Source organism: Dysidea avara, chromosome 14 (assembly GCF_963678975.1).
Source record: "Dysidea avara chromosome 14, odDysAvar1.4, whole genome shotgun sequence".
Lineage (NCBI taxonomy): Eukaryota > Metazoa > Porifera > Demospongiae > Dictyoceratida > Dysideidae > Dysidea > Dysidea avara.
This window is the reverse complement of record NC_089285.1, coordinates 14384877-14404374: the sequence shown is the minus strand read 5'-3', so window position 1 is coordinate 14404374 and position 19498 is coordinate 14384877. Positions and strand designations below refer to the sequence as shown.

Genomic DNA, 19498 nt, shown 5'->3' with positions numbered 1-19498 from the left:
CAGGCAGGTAGCTAGGTCAGTCTGAAAATGTATAAAAGAAAATTCAAGCAGTGTGGGTAAAATTTAAACTACGAAAAAAATTGCAACTACAAAAAGCCTTTCATGGGGCGTAGTAGGATGTTCTGCAATATCTGCATTAGTAATTGCTAACAAACCTCTTGAGTACTAAGAAACTGGTTTGTCTGGAAAATCTTCGACCTTTAACTCCCAATTACACTTTAGAAGCTGTTTTCTACTTGCACACATGAGATTGAAGCCATTGTGCTACCTTAACACATGTGATCCTATATCACGTTTATTATTCCAGATCATGACAGTTAGTCGGTCGTGCAGCTAAGATCCAGAGTAGAACCCATGTAATTATTTTTTCCTGTCTTGCCTTCTGTGCATATTCTCAGGCTCCAATACTCGCTCTAATACCAGCTGGTAAGAATTTTAATACCAAATACTGTTCACCATGACCACCAAATTTTAACGTCACTACCAATATCACAAACTATGTATGTCCAGTGGTGGATACAGGGTGGTTACAACGGTTTCAGCTGAAACCCCCTCTGAAAATAGTGTGCACCCCTAATTTATTTATGATTCATGTGGGTGACGATTCACAATTATGTGGGTGATAACATCACTAGTGTATTATATTAGGACTTTTTCTACTAGCCAAACTTCATGCTTTTGCCTTTGAAATCAGCATTTCGTCATTCAACAGCAGGTAGTTACCCTTTTTTTGGTCTTTGACTTAAAGCTAGGCTGAAGTTGCAATTCCAGAGTGGAACTCCCCTTTCAAAAAGTCTAGATCCGCCCCTGACAGTTATTGAAAACTTTCTCAACCTGAAACCTCCTCTGAAAATTTTTAGATCTGCCACTGGTGTCACATATGATACACACATGACTAATTATTGTGTTGTTCCTTCAGTCCGATATCACATAATTATTTCAACAATTAATGGAGTTATCAAAAACCACAAGATTGATTGTTAAGGAGCAACATGGTGAACAGTCCTCTAATATCCTATTAACTCTACCAACTGAGTTGCTAATTTATATAGCATCACTTTTACCAAGATAAGGTGAGGTTGCAATATGTTTCACAGAAGCTGACCAAGACACCGTCACTGTGGAGGGAGTTTGTGTGGCCATACTACCATACTGGTGATGTAATGTATTGAGGCAGTATGGACAGCATGTCCAGCAACTAAGCTTTCCACATCAAGTGACAGCATTGTCAAAGCTAGTGAAAGTCAGTGTTAGAATACTGTTGTGGTATGATAGAGCTTAGCCTACCAACAATTAAATCAGACCCTGAACAACTAGGAAAAATTTTACCTCATATGACACATCTACAAAGACTGGATATCCAGTGGGATACCGATATCAAACAGTTACTTGTTCTAGTTGGTACAAGTTTGAAAGAACTCACAGTTAGAGCAGATCTCAATAGCCACCAGAGACTTAATTTAGCAGATTTATGGATACGTCATTGGGTGATGAATGGTCTAGTCCCACAAATTGTGAAAATCATTAGCCAAAGGCTGTTACATACAATCTCTGTGGGATAGCTGGGTAGCTATTAATCCTCAATCACCAGCTAATTGCACTGGTCATATTAAACTGTATAAGAGCTTAAACGTTCCATTACAGCTATGTCCGGTGTTACCAGTGTTTCAGGTAGACTTTGGCCAAGACCCTTGTGTGAAGGCCAGGGATTTTGGATTACTGGGATTAAAGAATGATTTGTTAGTGTTCACTAACTGCAGTATTCAAGACGGTAAATTAGAACACAAGATTTTGCTGCTTTCACCACAGCTCTTATCTTCAAACATGAACCATTGGTTGAATCGTAGTATTAGCAATCTTCATTTGGTGACTGAAGTGGATATATCACGTAATAGACTGCTCCCTGAACACTTAGAAATGTTAGCTATAGCATGTCCTACTATTAGACAACTCAACTTAATGCACAACACACAATATTTAACCAGTTTACAAGGTCTGTGTGCCATTTCTGTATCCTGCTGCAACCTTGAAGGATTAAATGTTTCAGGAATACCAGTGCGAAAGTTGGGAGAATCACACACAATTTTGGGAAATTTTAACTAATGTGAACAGGTTGACTTTCCTAGCTGTAGACTGAGTTGTCAGTGCACTTTGTTACCAGATGAAACAAACCAGAAAGAGTTGATCAGTTGTTTTCAGAAGTGTGTTAGGCTACAAGTATTGGACGTGACCTTTTGTAGCACATATTCACATAGTAAATACTAGTTTCTGCTACCTCATTTCTCATCTCTTCTCCATTGTATAATTTCAATTAATTGTGTTCACCAGACCAATGCTCTCTAGGACATAATTGCCAACTGTTTGGAACTTAAATATTTACACTATTCTGACAACAGTGATGGACAATCTCTCTCATTGGTTCACTCCCATAACCTATGTGAGCTACACATTCAGTCAGGTAGTACTGACGTTCCACACTCCTTTATGAATGCCATATCAGTTCATGGTGGACTAGTATTGTATGTGAGGTCAGTGACCAGTGAAGGTATTAATGTACTTGTTGCCAACTCTCCTAACTTATTGACGTTTATTGTTACTGTAAATGATGGGATTTACGGCAGAAATGATAATATACCAGTTGATTTGAATCAGTTCAAGGCTAGACTGGAAAAGGAATTTTCCCATAGACAACTGTGCGTCTTTGATAACTGGGAGATTGCACAAGTGTCATATTTGGATTATGTAATTAGTTACAAGCAATACATAGATAAAGTGCATCATAATAACACATCTCTCTTTTCATTGTGGCAGTAACACATGTTACAGATTATAGTAATAGTATGCTTTCTGAGGAATCAATCAGTAAGTGGGGGATTTTTATGATTGATTATAATGAAGAATGAATGCATTTGTATGAACACTTGGTTTTGCAACAATGACATGCTAGGAGCTTTATAGTAAATGTAATACATGCACCTGAGGATTTATCATTTTGGAGTAATAAATATGTAGTGACTTTATACAGAATAAACTTGTCTGTTCTATTGGAGTATTGTAGCTTGCAAGGTTGAGGGAGGGTATTGTAAGCCCCACATGGTAAGGAGTTCTTCACTCTAGTTAGAGTGAAGAACTCCTTGCCAAGTGATCATCTGTCATTGTATAAGTATCTTTACACACAAAAATGTTGTCACGGTACACATTTTGGGGAAAGTGTGCGTGCATCGTGACACCGTTTTTGTGTGCAAAGCACACTTCATTTTTTAGAGTGTAGCCTTACGAATGTGCGTTGTGAAAATAATTATATGACACACTAGTGTATGATCATTTTCATCTCCAGAGCATTTTTAGTTGGGTGCAACTCACTGTAGTCAGCAACTCTATTAGACTAGACATTTCATTGTTTAAAAGTTCACTGTTAGAGTGTACAACTGCTCCATTAGAGTAGCTCAATCTCTATGATTCTATGAATGCTATCCCACTAGGGACCTGCATGCATGTGAGAAGGCTTAAACCCTGTGAATACATGGAGTCAGAAACATGTTTTAATGTAGAGGAGTCCTATAGTTTTCCATGTTCCCCTTGTCCTATATACCTATGAGCAATTTGGAATTTGGATATATCATGCATAGACTTAAACTAGACCAAAAATGCTCTACAGTACATTATGTACAATGAGCTACGCTATGAATAATTTCTCTAGGAGATAATGCTAATTCCACCCATGATTATTGACACAAGTCTAAGGTGAAGCTGAGCTAGGACTCTGTAAACAGAATTGGCTTCTATTCAGTGTTGAACGCCTTTTTTTGTTTGCTTTTTAGCAACTTCCTTGTAACACCTAACCAGACTGTATGATACCCTACCACAAGTGTAAGGAAAAATAGTAGGGATCAAAAGCAATGAAGCAAGGTCTACACAGCATTTACTGCTGATATATAGCCATGACTGAAGTAGGGATGAAATGCCCACTATATAGCTGCATCCTTCTATAGTACTGCTAATGCTGGTGGAACATAGTTGAAAATGTGGCAACATGCATTGCCTTAGTGATAGTTGAGGCATGCATTAAGTTGCTCAATTATGTCTGGCCAGCACCATGCTTTCCTTTGATATGGTATGTGGATTGGTTTGCCAGTCATAAATTTAAAAAAATTACAAGTGTAACCAAAAGTTTTGAAATTTGAGTAGGGACCATAAAAACAAAAGCAATGAATTGAGGGAGGTCATCTATACCTCTGAATTAATCTAGCCACTATATATTATGGAAATTACAGGTGACTCAGCTGCACTGAAGCCATCTCATATTATCACCTATGTGGTGAGTGGAGAAAGAAATGGGACACAAAGAAAGACAAAGGTAAGTCCATGATTCATGCACTCATTGCACTATAGCTGCAGCAGTTGGCAAAAAGATGCATCTCAGCCTGAAGCAACAGTGAAGAATCAAGCCTTATAGTCTTAATCATAGACTGAGTCAATTTGTAATTTCCATAAGAAATGTTTTGAAGGTTTTGGGGTTACTCTGAAGGCATTTTCAGGTAATTCTGCCTAGCCAAGCTGGTTTTAGGGTGATGGCCAGGAATGCCTGAACATTCATGATCCCTACTTGTCCATTTAAGTCCCACGTTTATTTAGTAGAAAAGATTGTCCAGTAAGGTGGAACCATGTAAAGATAGTGAATCTTCTGTACAGTGTGTCACAATTAAGGTGGCTCGGAACAGTTTTCATAAGGTTTCAACAGTGTTATGCAAGCAATCACATTAGCTATGAGGCTTAAATATAATCATTACTGTGGTTGACCACCAGTTCCTGTCATTTACAAATGAATATAATTATGTTGCATAAGCACACATCATCACAGCATTTACTTGCACGCATGCTGTAAAGCTAAATAAATTTAACAATATTGCCGCGCACTATTATTACAAGCCTCAAGCCTCCATACAAAAATGAACTAGTTGCCGGTTTTTCAAGATATGACTGTCGAATTTTGGATGGGCAAGCAGTAGTAAATAAGCTGCAATTATGCGGAAGCCGATTTTTAATATTCGCTTCGACCTGGCAGTGGCAAATTTTAAAAAAAAACCTGTTTCATATTGTTGCAGACCATAAACGTCTACATAAAAGGCAAGCTCTTACAGCCTCACTTCTCTTTTGGCAGTATTGATGGGGTTCAAATGTGCCTTCAGAGTAACTCACAACTGCTACAGATGCATAACTGTGTGTCCCATTTAACCTGTCCATGGCATTAAAAAGAATTGTACATTATTTCAAAAGCACTTCTTGTACTGGTCTTTGTAATGCTGCATGCACAACTGGTAGAACATGGATGAAAGAGCCACATTCAGTCACACGATTAGGGACTATGTATCCCTCTTCTTGCCAGTGGTTATCTGGGGTGAGCCAGTCTAGTAGGGTCCAGGTCAAACTCTGGTGCCTTACCTGAATAGGCTCTACTCCATGGCCTTATTGCTACATTTTCATTGCCTCAAAAGAAAGGGTGGCAATAAATTGCCTACTAAACCAGGCAGTCGAAATAAGGCACTGGTACACGAGTAACATGCTTTCGAATAATTGTCTTAACCATAGGTCCCCTATATAATCTATGTCTTAACAATGGTAACATCTTTTAAAAAGTGGTGGCTTTTATAAAAGCCGTTGTGTTGTGAAGGCGAAGCTGCTTAGGCTCGCTCTCCACGGATACGCCTGGCAAGTTGGATGTCCTTGGGCATGATGGTCACTCTCTTGGCGTGGATGGCGCAGAGGTTAGTATCTTCAAAGAGACCCACTAGGTAAGCTTCGCTGGCCTCCTGAAGAGCAGCAACAGCAGAGCTCTGGAAGCGCAAGTCGGTCTTGAAGTCCTGGGCGATCTCCCTGACCAGACGTTGGAATGGCAGCTTCCTGATCAACAACTCGGTTGATTTTTGGTAGCGCCTGATCTCCCTGAGAGCAACAGTTCCGGGCCTGTAGCGGTGAGGCTTCTTCACTCCCCCAGTGGCCGGGGCGCTCTTCCTTGCTGCCTTGGTGGCGAGCTGCTTCCTTGGGGCCTTTCCTCCAGTGGACTTTCGGGCGGTTTGCTTCGTACGAGCCATCGCTTTCTTCCTCTACGTTCAGAACAGAAATATTTCAGAATACAACTGGTTGCTTGAACTAAACTTTTTATACCGACACAAAAATCCGCGCCCCATTTTTGCTTGAGTTCTATTGGCTATAATTTGCTTGTGTTTGATTGGCTAAACTGAGAAAACTCGATTGATCCGTTAAGTTTTTATGCTCTGACTTGATCATGTCGCATGGTTTAGCTATAAAAAGAGTGCTATTCGCCACGTTCTACTTCAGATTAACTGGCGAGAAACTCTATTAGATGTTCGCAAGGCAGATTATAACATGCATACTTTGTTAGAGAATTGATATCACGTGATATTTTAATATTATCGCGTGCGCCTAATTTCCTAGTGTACAAGGAGACTGAAGATGCAGGCAATCGAAGAAAACTTACGCGTTCAGTGTGGTATATGTGGAAAATGGTACAACAAGGTGGATGTCGGGGTCTCTCTAAAGTAAGCATTTAAATAGGGGTGCGCGTTTATTAGATACAGATCACATTTTCAGAGACTACATCCCGTACATGGCCAACTACGACTACACGTGCACATCTTGTGGAGAAGAGACTATTGCTAAAAAGTCTGCTAGTAAGTGACCATGTTGTTTGTAACATACACCTATTGAACTCTACAACGTTTTCACATGAATGTGACAGCAGTTTGACAATGTCTGGTGTTTGTGTGATTTTCAGGTTTTATTCAAATTGCCATAACTGTATTGGCCAATCTGATGGACTGTAATTCCAATGAAGGAGAATTCACAAAGCGTTTCTTTAGTATTGAAGAGGTATATGCATATAAATTATGGTTTTTACATTTTGTATAGTAAGGACATATTCTAACCTTTTCCCCATATTATAAATAATTCTACTGTGAAGTAGTTATATACAACATTAGGTACAGATTTGTCAAAACCGAATAGATTTTCTCTATGTGCTGTGATGCAAAATTTCATTAGACATGACATGTTGTTTAGTATGTGGTCTTATCACAACTCCATTATCATTATAATACAGTTACTTTCATAAGATTTGTTTTGTGTTATCATGTATTCCACCATTTCATGTGTACTTTTACATGTGTGTAGTAATAGTATGTGTGTTATAATAGGAGATTATACCATTCATTGATGAAGCCTGGGATATTATCTGTACTAACCGGGTGAAGTCTCACTTGTGGAAGGCTAATGTACATAGCAAACTTGTAAGTAAACCATGGTGTTGTTAGATGTGACAGTCTAGCTTAATGAAAGGCTGTGGGGGTTTATCTGAGGTCTACGAGCAAGAGGGTCCTGGTCATTACATCTTCACGCTCAGTAATTAATTAGCTGCTCAAGCTAGTACAAAGCCTTAGTGTTTAAACTTTGAAATGAGACTTACATTTGCTATACTGTATATTGGATACGGATATATAGAATATTACTTACAGGTGGGAGAGAAGCAATTGTTTCACCATGACAACAGTGACCCACCCAAGTTTGGTTTAGTGGACTGTGTAAGTTCTGGTGTTATTGCACTTGTCATGATGTGTGTGTGTCACCTTCGATTTCTTAAACTGTACACTACCATAGGATCTTTCTACTATTGGCCCCAAGAGATATGAAAGCAAACCAGTGTCCTTGAAGGGTGGCAAGAAGAAAGGCAGCGGTGAAGGAGGTTATGGATTCAAGAGGAGGGTGGATACTGATCCAGATTTCACCATTGGTGGAACCCCAGTGGCTAAGAAGCCCAAAGTGTACTGTAGAATACAATGTAGTGTATTGTTGCTTATTGCATCCACTTCATTAGTGTCATTGAAGAGGGTGCTACTTCAAAGATACATGGCTATCCATTGGAGCATCCATTTAATAAGGTGGGCTTGGTATACATACTGAAATGTTCAAGTGTATTATATTACTAGTTGGTATGGAATTTCTGTCAAAAAAAAAAATAGCACAATTAGATATGCGTACTTGCGTAGTAGAAAAGTACTGCATAGCCGGAAATTTTCAAGGGACGAAACTTTTCACGAGTGATGATAGCTTCATATGTAATCGTGAAATGTTTGTAGACATTTTCAGTGCTTTCATGAATTTTTTTTTTTTACAAAAATTAATTTTACACAATTATGATTTTCGTGAAAATCCCGTCCCTCAAAAATTTCCAGCTATACAGTACCTTCTTTACAAATTTCTCATACAAATTGTATGTGGTTGATGCACTAGCTATTCTTTAATTTATATCTTATTTAGGAGTGCTACAGGTACATATGGGCAGAGCCTGATCCCCACCATGTTGATAGGGACATCACTGTAGAGGACCTTGGAAACAGACCGATACCACCCAGCCTGTATAGGCCCATCATTGAACCACGACTGATGTTGTCCCTCAATGACAGGGGTATGTATACATGCAGAATAATGCATTGCTGTGTAACTGGCCTTGATTTACAATCAAAATGTCACAATACAAAACACAACACTGTTAGGTATTATATTTATGTTTTTTTGTAGCTCACCAACTAAGAGTAAGTGATGACAGAATGACAGTGACCGGAGACAAGGGCTACTGTGTTATCAGAGCTAACCATGGTATGGTAATACTATATACACTTTTATTATTAGCAAGAGAATAAGGAGTCAAGAAGGTTAATACAAGACAGTCAGTGCATGTCAGAGTAATAGTCCCCAAGTGGTATATAGGAATATTTTAGCATTGAAAATAATTGCTTCAAAAAAAAAAAACTGATGCAAACATTGCAAGGCAATTTCATCTCATTTTGATCAACAAAATTTATTGCAGCAATTTTTTTGTGATAGCGTAAGGAAATCAAAGCAAATCATGTATAGACAAAAATAGCTGCTATAAGTGTACTAAGAGTTAGTAGAGTATCTGGCACGATACAAGGAGTTCGTAACAAGTATAAGAAAAAAATTAGGAATTTTAAATTAGAGTAGGGACAGTGTATAGTGCTGCAATAAAAAGTACTGAAACGTAGTACGTAATGTCCAAATACTGTAAAACAATAAGAAGTGAATATCTCTACTGTGTCGTATACTTGTTTGTGAAGTTTTTTTTTGCAAGCTCATGACCACTAAATAGCGTGCTTTTCACAAAACCAGTCACAATGTTTTAAGAGTTAATCACAGCACTATTATACTAGATTATGACTCATACAATAACAACTGATCAGTGGGCGTGGCTCTACATAAGCCTGCAGACAATAACAATAACGGATGTGGATTTGTGCATACCTACAGACTGATGAATGGGCATGGCTACCTTATGTCTACAGACAGTAATTTATGTAAGTGAGCATGGCTCACGAAAGAAGCAGGGCTACGCTATGACGTGTAGTAACACATCCACATTTAATTTAGCACGTGGGATCAGACCCGAATAATCTGTAAAGCGGACCTGGATGACCCGACTCTGTTTAACATTGTTACTAAATACACTATATTTATTGACTTACACATTGCTATATAGTTCGTCGTGAGCTGCTCTCTCTGATCGATATCAACAGCGAGTCACGTACGCATGTGTTTTGGTGCAACCGGTGACCACGTGTATTTGAATAGTTTGATGCAGTATACACTGATAGATCTGGAAGCCGTACTGTAGTCTATTAACACTCAGCGGTAGAACCTTGACTGATGGACATGGTAAAGAAGGATAAAAGGTAAGACAATAGCGCAAGTATTGTATATTTATCAATATACCAAAGGTTTTTCTTAAGCAATCTAGAAATGTTTCTGCGAAAGAATTAGGGCTATAGCTGTAGCCAGTTTTCCGCTACACTTGACTGAAGGCGTTAGGCAGGCAGTAGAAAATTCCGTTGAATGAATTTTTTTTTAAAATTCTGTAGCAACTTGACAGAAACGTTTCGGGTCAATCTGAAGACACTTTTGGGCTTGGTTTTACCCGACTAATACTGTCATGTCGTTGTGAGGAAAAATCGTGGCAGGTTTTTGGGTTATATTATATCATGGATCGCCCCCACACCTTTTATATTAATGTGAACTCTTGGTACAAGACCTCTACAAATGATTCCTAAAACTCTGTAATTTGTAGTATTCTCTATGGGTGAAGATTGTTTCATTCATCACATTTCCTTGTTCTGTCAGTGAACATTTTAACACGTTTAATGGAATCCTTTGCCTCTATTATTAACTCCTGTTTGTACCTACTAGCTAACTCATAGCTGGATCTACTGCTGAAACATGGTTTGATCAAATTCCCTTGTGGATAGTGTTAATGTCATTTAGTGGATTGCTATTTGTTACTTAACTCTTCTTAATAGGTTGTCAATACAGTCACCTCCATTATTTGTAGCAGAGTTTTCCTCCTGATTTAGAATAGCATGCTATACATACGTACATACATACATCATTGGTGAATTGTATGTATTATTCTGAGATGTGTCATTATCCATTGCAGGTATCCATGCCGGCACATGGTACTATGAAGTAAGTGTTCATCATATGATGTACTAGCTTATACACGGTGGTGTACACTTCCAGGTGTGTATTGATGACATGGCTGAAAACAGTGCCTTTAGGTTGGGGTGGTCACAGAATGTGGGTAAGTTATATTTAAATAACACAATTTTCGTAATAACGAAGAATAGCAAGAGTGCTCTTTATCATGTAATACAATAGTACTGTATATAAGGGTTTGGGCTTTTTTGGCCAAAAGTATCACCCTAGAATGAGCCTCATGATACCTTCGTAGTACCTTGGTGGTATTGGTTAGGTATAACCAGGTTAGGCACAGGCAGTTAGTCAGTAGAAACTTCCACTGAATAATTTTTTTTGAAATGTAGTGACCTATTGCACTGGAGGTACTTTTAGGGCTAATACTGCCTAGCTGTTTTGTTCAGAAGAAGTGTTGTGCTCAGTAGTTAATTGCTTATCCTTTAGTTAGGAAGGAGAAGACACTCCTGCATAGTAATATGGAAAAGAGTTGTTCTACATCTTGTGTCTGAAGGCCATGAATCTGCTGTTCCTTTTTAAGTAGTGCACATCAAAATGAACTGTATTGGAACTACTAATACGTATGTGAACTAGACAAGTACATAGTCTTCTTCTATAATGCCACCCTCGAATATTGGCCACCTTTGAATAGTAGCCACACAGATTTTGGCTAATTAATAGTAACTCTTTAACCAAGTAAATACAGTATACTAATATTACAATAGTATTGCACTGATATAACATTTAGCCAATATTTCTTAAACCAATAAATGAAGCTGCCAATCTGATAAACCTGTTTTATAACAAAATTTGTTAAGAATTTGATTATAAATGACCAGTATGGCAGGTTTGCAGTTAGACTAGCAACGGCAATGTTCTGATGTATTAAGAATGCATTCATTATTAGATGCAGACGAGCATTGTGTGTACATACACGCTGCTCATTGTACTGATCTGATCATACAGTACGATAGTATTGTGTAGTAGGGACCACAAAGGAATAGGCGTGGCCCATGAAATAACATCGCTCAAAAACCAGCTTCAATTTTCCCTGACGACAATGAGGCAGTATTGGTTAGGTAAAACTAAGCCCAAATAAGCTTTCAGATCAACCCGAAACGCTTTCAACAAGTTGCTATGGAATTTTAAACAAATATTATTTAACAGGATTTTCTACTGACTGCCTGACTGACTTATGCCTTCAGACAAGTGTAACTCGATAACAGCTAAGGTTACAGGCTTGATTTTTTCACTGTTTGACATCGCTTCAGCCTGAGAGGTGCCTTTTGGCATACTGCAGTATGTACAATGCATTCTTCATGGACTTACCAGTGTCCTCCTTTGTGTCCCATTCATCTTTGCTGACAGCGAAAAGTGTCGATTTGGCGGTAGTACATGATGGCTTCCCTTTGTAACAGAAATCATCCGTATTTTTCATAGTAGCTATTTTGATTGCAGATGTACTTTTCGAACAGTTCTTGATTCATACTGCTGTGTAACGGGTTGAACATAGCCAGCAACGAAGCGTAATGGATACTTCACTTTTCAGACAACAATTGATATAACTGGGGCGCGCGGCACCATTTCTTTCTTTTGGTGTGTGTGGATTTGGTGTGTGTGGATTTGCAGAGGTGCTTTTCAAACAGTTCTTGATTCAAAATGCTGTATAACAAGTTGAACATAGCTGACAATGGATACTTCACTATTCAAACAATAATTGATATAGTTGGGGTGCACGGTGCCATTTCAGATGTGGTATGCGTGGGTTCACCAGTCATAATAATCAATTCCAAAAAAAAATTAACAAACAAGTACACACAAAAAATTTGGAACTTTCAACTAGAATAGGGACCATAGCACATCGATAAAAAGTACTGAAACAATAGAATTTTCAACTAAAGTTGGGACCATAGCACATCGATAAAAAGTACTGAAACAAGCTGGAGTAGTGCACAATATTAAATTACAGTAAAACAATAAGAAGTGATATATCCCTACTGTGCATTTCCGTTAGGGTTGGGCGATATTGAATTAGTGACATGCGATTATTGCACGAGTCATTTAATCGATTATTGCAATATTGCATGTGAAAATCGAAACACAACTACATAGTTTGAAAACTCCATATGACTGCTTGATTTCACTGAGACTTCTTTGCTAACAAATTAACCAATTGACATAGTTAGCAAAAATATGCACGAACTGTATCAAATATGAGGCCAAGAAGAGACACAAATTAGATGATAAATGCAATAATTATTGCAAAATGCGATAAATATTGCCTATGCGATAATATTGTGAAGGCAAAATACATGCGATAATGGTATTGCAATTACTTGCTTAGGCGATATTGGTGATTTATTGAAATATTTCCCAACCTTAATTTCCGTTATGATCTCTTGGAGTACAGTAGGGATATAACACTTCTTATTGTTTTACTATCATGCACTACTCTCAGTACTTTTTATTGATGTGCTATGGTAGTTGAAAGTTCCAGATTTTTTGTGTACTTGTACTTATATACCACAATAAGGATAATGCAGAGTGTTTCTAATAACCAATCTGATCATCAGTGCAACACTAGTGTAAAATATTTTCAATAAATTGTTGTTTCTGAACAGGAAACCTACAGGCCCCTTGTGGATTTGATAAATTCAGCTACTCATGGAGGAGTAAAAAGGGTACCGTTTTCCATCAAAGTAGAGGAAAGCACTACAGGTATATCTATATGTTGTGTAGTAGTGGAGGTTGGTCACATGTCACAATGAGAAAGTCACATCAGTATTGTTTTAATGCAAATTGATATCAGTAAATTACAGTTCCCAGAGTTTCTTCTTTTTTTACTCAAACACTTATCTATAGATAATTAAGAAACAAAGGCTTTTTGTAAATGTGACAAAAGGACTAATTTTAAGTTCCAAGTTTGGTTACACAATTACATGTAGCAGTGCCTAATAAGGCTATGACGTGTGATCGTCCTCCTCTGACGTATAGAGTGAATTGTGCCACTTAAAAAATGATCGTAATTTAGGGGATTTCCTTACACTTGAATCCTTAAAACATGATTCATCATTTTTTGTAAACTTTAAAAATATACCCCACCAAAAAGAAGAAATACGAGTTAGGCTATAAACTGTGATCACTGACAAGTGAAGTGGTCATCATTACACAACAGACAGTAAGTGAAACGTATCTGCATTCAACCCACTCCAACTGTAAGACAAAGTAACCTATGATGCATGCAAATCTTAGTGTGGGTAATTTATAGACTTTGTCACACTAATACCATATAGCACAAATATTGGTGAATTCATGATTTTGAAATCATTGGCGAAACACAAGTTGGCAAATTGTAAAACTTGTGGTTCTATTTAGTGCAGATTACAATAACGCATTCTCTCAACCACATGGCTGCATGATGTCTGATGGATTGGTGACTTTGGGGTTCTCCATTGCAATAGACTCAATGATTGATACATGGTTACCACAAATACATGGTTGTATGGGAGAACTCAGAAACTTGCATTTTTTGCCGTGAAGTTGGAAATGCACATGACACTCACGCTGTAGTGATTGGCAACAGTTTAAAAGTTGTTTGGCATATTCCTTGAAGAATTTTTTAGAAGTGCTCCATTTTTTGAGGTGTAATGGTGTGATTAAGTGCACAGTGAATGGTAGACGTTGGTACTTACTGCAGGTGGTCTAGCAATACTGTGCTTTGATGTTTGTTGCACTTGTAACCTCTACAGAAGAGATGAAGACAAAAAATTGATTGAATTTCTGATATGTTAATTAATTAGCATCAGTCCACAGCAGAAGTACCCAGTCAGTAGTCAGAAAATCAAGTAAATTATCTTTTGTTCAGCTCAGCATCACTGAATTGTTGCATCCACTGTCAACTGTAAGATCAGCTAGGCTGTTTAACACTGCTGATGAGGAAACTAAGAAAATCATTAAATCAAGTAAAGGAAGGTGTTGCCATAAAGTTTGTGTGCTGTCAAAAGCTGAAGGGATCAAAGGATCGTGGCATTTGCCACAGCAATTACCTTCTCGCAAACTGAAGTTTCATTGACTCTCACTTGGTAAAGTATTTTGATAATAAGCAAGTGTCACCATTTCCTTTTGCTGTGAACCATTAAAGGGTAACTGCAGTTAATTTTTTTTTTTTTGTAAAAATTAAGAAGTACCAAATTTTATAGCTGTACTACGTTTTATTATAGAGATATTGCAGAGGAAAGTCATACAATGTAGGCACTTTGATAAGTTGCAGTTTTACGTCACTGGAGCCAGGAAACCTTAATTAATGTATTGAAATGGCTGAGAGCAGCAGAAACATTGACAGCAGCCGTGATATTAAGCCTTACTGGTCTGAACCAGTACACGCTACAGGTTATAGTAACAGTGAAGACAATTGTAGTGAGTCAGAAACCAAGATAAATAGAAACAGACAAGCTTTACTACGTACAGTAAATGACAGATTGGTGCAAGATGTACGTGTTGTTGCAAAATGGACACACTTAAAGGACGTCTTATGGAATACAACGGAGACAGCCTTGAATGTATCACAGACCACAACCAGTTTAAGGTGGTATGTCTGAACATCCTGAGGCAAACAATAATCTTGTAGTCACCACTATTCTAATCACTGTGTGAAGTTTGTTAGTTTAATGTCTGAGTGTGAAACCTAGATAAGTATTTTGCAACAACTTCGTCTTGGTGGTCATTCTATAGTGGCAATGTTTTGTGTCTGGCTTTCTTAATTCTGCATGTCCTGTTGTCAGTGAGTATGATGTATGCTTATATCTGGCTTTGCCTATGAGACAGATCCACTAATTACAACAATGTGTAACAAATTTAAAAGATTTTGTAGTTGCTTGTTACTGTGTGTGTGTGTGTGTGTGTGTGTGTGTGTGTGTGTGTGTGTGTGTGTGTGTGTGTGTGTGTGTGTGTGTGTGTGTGTGTGTGTGTGTGTGTGTGTGTGTGTGTGTGTGTGTGTGTGTTATAATTGTGGTCTAGAATAAGAAGTTCAACACGAGTTTGCATTCCATCATATCAATCAAAAATCCTAGCACTTTAGGCAGTATTTGAGCAGTAAGGAATGGGAGACTTCTGGTGAGCAGAAGCCGGTTAATTTTTATGATGCAGTAGTGTATCCTGTTACTTTGTGTAAAGCATTGTGACCAACACTTCCAGGTTGTAGCCATTTCTTACTGCGTTCCTATTCTAGCGATAGTTGTGGATGTACACGTTTTGGGGGCAACACATTGCTACCCCATACAAAGTCTAATCACAACATCAAAGAACATCAGTTCCCATGATTTACTCACTCTGAAGGCATTAGTTAGAATTTTGTAGATTTAATTACCTTTTCTGACAAAGTAACTACTTCAAAGTTCCTTCACAACTTGGCAGCATCGGTTAAGTACAATAAAATATCCCACAAAAGCTTTCAATGACTAATCTTTGTGATCCCTTAAATAAATTACTACCACATAAACATATAAACCACATTGTTATAATAAACAAGTGGGTCCCAATATAGGTAGGATCTACTTCACAACCTCATTATTTCCCAAGCATGGTTATTTAATCCTTTGAAGCCCTTGAATGTACCAATGCGTCAAAACTATTCATGCGCATATGCCCACTGACATACCAGTGCATTTTTATCAGTTCTTCATGCCTAGAGAGAAAGCTGTTAACATACAACTACCAGCAGTTTTGTTTGTCAATGAATGGTGGCTTAAACTGGACAAAATGTACAAGCCGAGCGATAACCTCCGCTTGTGAAACAACACCGAAAGAAATGTAAGCATTAAATTCTGCATCTGGTGATGTGTTCTATCATGTGATAGCAGGTGAATGTAGTCAAAAAAAATGCTACATTATCAGAATGCTTTGTAAATTCACAATCACTGCAAATACAAGAATAAGAACAGGTCATCTCTTTTACACATGCAGCCTGTGTTAATATGGCACCAAGTGAGTTTGTAGTGAGGTTAACTCTTCTCTGTAATTTGTAATAGTTATACCATGGCTGCGAGGGATTTTGCTGATATATACACCCAAAGCACGAGGGCTGCGGGTGTATATGTCAGCAAAATCCCAAGCAGCCATGGTACAAGTGATATTTGTCACTTGGGGCGCATTCACCTAATAGGTGAAAGAACTAATGAGAACTCATCCCATTTGTTTTATACAGTAACATCTGAAGATCGATTGTGGTTTTAATAGCGTGGGCTAATAGCCATCAAAACGTTGTCCATACGTTAAAACGTCATTAATATGTTCCTATGCTTCAACACACAATGTTAGAAAACTTGCGATTGTGGGATGGAGTTTATAATGTTATCATTTTTGTACTAAGTTAAGCCAACTAACTTCACTATTGGGACAGTAAGTAAGTTATTATATTAAGTTAAGTACTTAGAACTGTAAGTTACCAACCTATTTCAACGTAGCAGAAGTAGCTTTGCTGTTCCGTGGTCTGTTCAAAGGCTGATACACGGTGGGTAGAAATACGCATCCACTATCGCCCAAACAATTATTTTGTGCCTTCATTATCCTTTAGTAACAACCAACTAGTCTATCTTAGCCTATGTAGTAAGCTTAGCAACCTCTACAAAACCGAGTCCCACAATACAAAGCTCTATGTCGCTCAATATAACGAGTCAAAGCGCATCGATTCTTTGAACTGGCTGGGTATCAAAGTCATTGGCAAACCGCTTTCCCATGATATTGTCTGGGCAATATGCGAGTTAAACACCGAGCAGTGCCTTTGAACACCCACGCTAAAGTGGTATATATTTAAGTTGGTGTTTAATCACAAACAGAATTTGTTTTTGGGTTTTAAAGGGATAAATTATATTGTTATTAATTAATAAAGAGATGTCTGTACTACTGCCTTCACGAGTTTTATTGTAGTACTACATTTGACGATATTCCTCTTCTTTGTCAATAGTGATGGATACAATACTGGAGATACTCTTGGAATTCTAATTCATTTGCCTAAAAAATCATCAGGTATGTAGTAGATAGGAACAGTGGCTATGCAGTACAGCACATCACATCAATCTGATCTTGCATGCCATATAGTGGATCCCTGGTGGCTTTGCTGTCTACAAATTTACCATTAGTCCTCAGGTTTAGTCATACCATACTAAATGTTCCTTGTAAATTAGGCTATGAAGGCATAGTTTTACAAGTTCCTTAAAGATTTTAAAACTAGAGTAGATAATTGTATTCATATCCTGTAGTAGAAGTGTAAACTTTTTGGTCATCACCATGTATGGCATTTGTGATGAGAAATGTATCATATTTCTGTAGATTTCCAGTAGTTACATCATCATGATGTAATGCACACTTGCATTGTATTTGCCAAGAATGCAAATATCTTAACCAATGTAAACTTTGGCTACCCACTTTAATTAAACAAAGTTCCAATTCCAATCTCTGTGTGGCCACTACCTACACACACTGTTGTTCTGTAATGTCACTTGATGACCTCGTGACACTAATTTGTTACCTTAGTTGCAAATCTGCCATCAAACCACAAAAAATCGGTATGTCTCTGTGTGTATATGTGCATGTGTATTTGTGTTTGTGTAGTTTCAACAATGTTATAACTTGTTTGTATGGCATTTCTCATGCAGAGGAGGTTGGACATATGCATGTGATGAAAAAATACTGCATTCGAACCTTTTATGTATTTCAGTAAACTGTCTGTTGCTTAGTCTGCCATTTTGGTGCAACATATACCATCATTGATGTTCAGCCTCTTCTGCTTCACTCACCAGCCAACCTTTCTCAAACACATAAAGTCTTTTTTCTCTTTAGCCTCTAATAAAATTTAAGGGCTTTTTTTACTTTGAAGAGAAAGTGAGTATTGAGGATTCAGAGAAGGTACGAACATATGATATTTTATTAAAATACAGAATATTTGTACTTGTGGCTCCTCTACAGATGCTACATACTTTAAAGGATAGCAAGGTTTGCGCCTATACTGTAAACTTGTCATTCAAACTACTGTTTCTTCATTTCAAACAGATTGTGTTTTACAAAAATGGAGTCTGTCAGGTAAATGAATGTACTATACATTTATGTCAGAATTTTTCATGTACGTGTTTCCTAAGGGTACAGCTTTCAAGGACATATATGTTGGAACATACTACCCAGCTTTGTCCATTTACCTTGAAGCAACTGTAAGTGTTAAGTGCTTTTTTTTTGTTTATACCTGTACACACTTTATTTGTTAGGCTACTGTGAACTTTGGTCCCACCTTCAAGCATCCACCACACAATGTCCAATACAGACCAGTAAGAACTGTACATGTACCTATGTTGTATTCAATAAACATGTGATGTTTTAGATGTCAGAAGCTGTGGACGTGATAGCTGTTGAGAAACTGATGTCAGATATGTTATATCATGTACACTCAGTATCTGTAGCTGCAAGAGATTAGTACAGACATTATTTAATGCTTATTATGTAATCATGAATGAAATCATGTTTCATCATCCACCAAATGCTAGTATAGCTCCATCTGGTATTCCTCAGTGATGAAATGTTGTGTTAAAGGCTTGCGCCTGCTATTAGTCCATCCCATGCAGTGCATGTACCATTATTGCTGTATTAAATCATTGAATAGAAAAACTGGCTGCAGCTGTAGATACAAACTTGTGACCTAGTATTGATTTGCAGTCCGTATGTGTGTACTACAAAGCTAGAGATGATTGGCATTTTAAGGTAATGGTTTACGAATATTTATTGCATAATAACATGTGCATGCCTGTTTCACATGGTTACAGTTACAAATGAAGCTAATGGGTGGAGACTAATGGTCAATATTATAATAGTAGTTGTATGTATATGGCTGGTCATGTGACCGAACTATGATATTTAATTTTAATGAAGTTATTGTTGTGGTTATAACGGAATGTGT

General features: G+C 37.7%; 2 protein-coding genes across 6 annotated transcripts; one reads left to right on the top strand and one right to left on the bottom strand.

Moving 5' to 3' along the window:
* Positions 1-5608: 5608 nt before the first annotated feature.
* LOC136244414 (histone H3) lies at positions 5609-6168 on the bottom strand. Its single transcript, XM_066036000.1, has one exon. It carries the CDS (start codon positions 6090-6092, stop codon positions 5682-5684), a length of 411 nt encoding a protein of 136 aa, XP_065892072.1. The 5' UTR covers positions 6093-6168; the 3' UTR covers positions 5609-5681.
* Positions 6169-6242: 74 nt separating this feature from the next.
* Positions 6243-19082, top strand: LOC136244413 (set1/Ash2 histone methyltransferase complex subunit ASH2-like). 5 transcript variants are annotated; one of them, XR_010695234.1, is made up of 20 exons: positions 6245-6560; positions 6613-6692; positions 6797-6891; positions 7215-7307; positions 7533-7598; positions 7675-7838; positions 7892-7955; positions 8335-8482; positions 8596-8673; positions 10523-10551; positions 10606-10666; positions 13179-13275; positions 17519-17580; positions 18088-18119; positions 18394-18459; positions 18520-18546; positions 18604-18633; positions 18697-18758; positions 18813-18872; positions 18926-19082. XR_010695234.1 is itself a non-coding variant. In XM_066035997.1 (20 exons), exons 1-20 carry the CDS (start codon positions 6475-6477, stop codon positions 19016-19018), a joined length of 1500 nt encoding a protein of 499 aa, XP_065892069.1. In that variant the 5' UTR covers positions 6254-6474; the 3' UTR covers positions 19019-19082. The 5 variants fall into 5 exon arrangements, 3 of the variants coding, with proteins under 3 accessions (XP_065892070.1, XP_065892068.1, XP_065892069.1); XM_066035997.1 differs by having other exon boundaries at positions 6254-6560; positions 18690-18758; XR_010695233.1 differs by having other exon boundaries at positions 6243-6560; positions 18520-18633.
* The last annotated feature ends 416 nt before the right edge of the window (positions 19083-19498 follow it).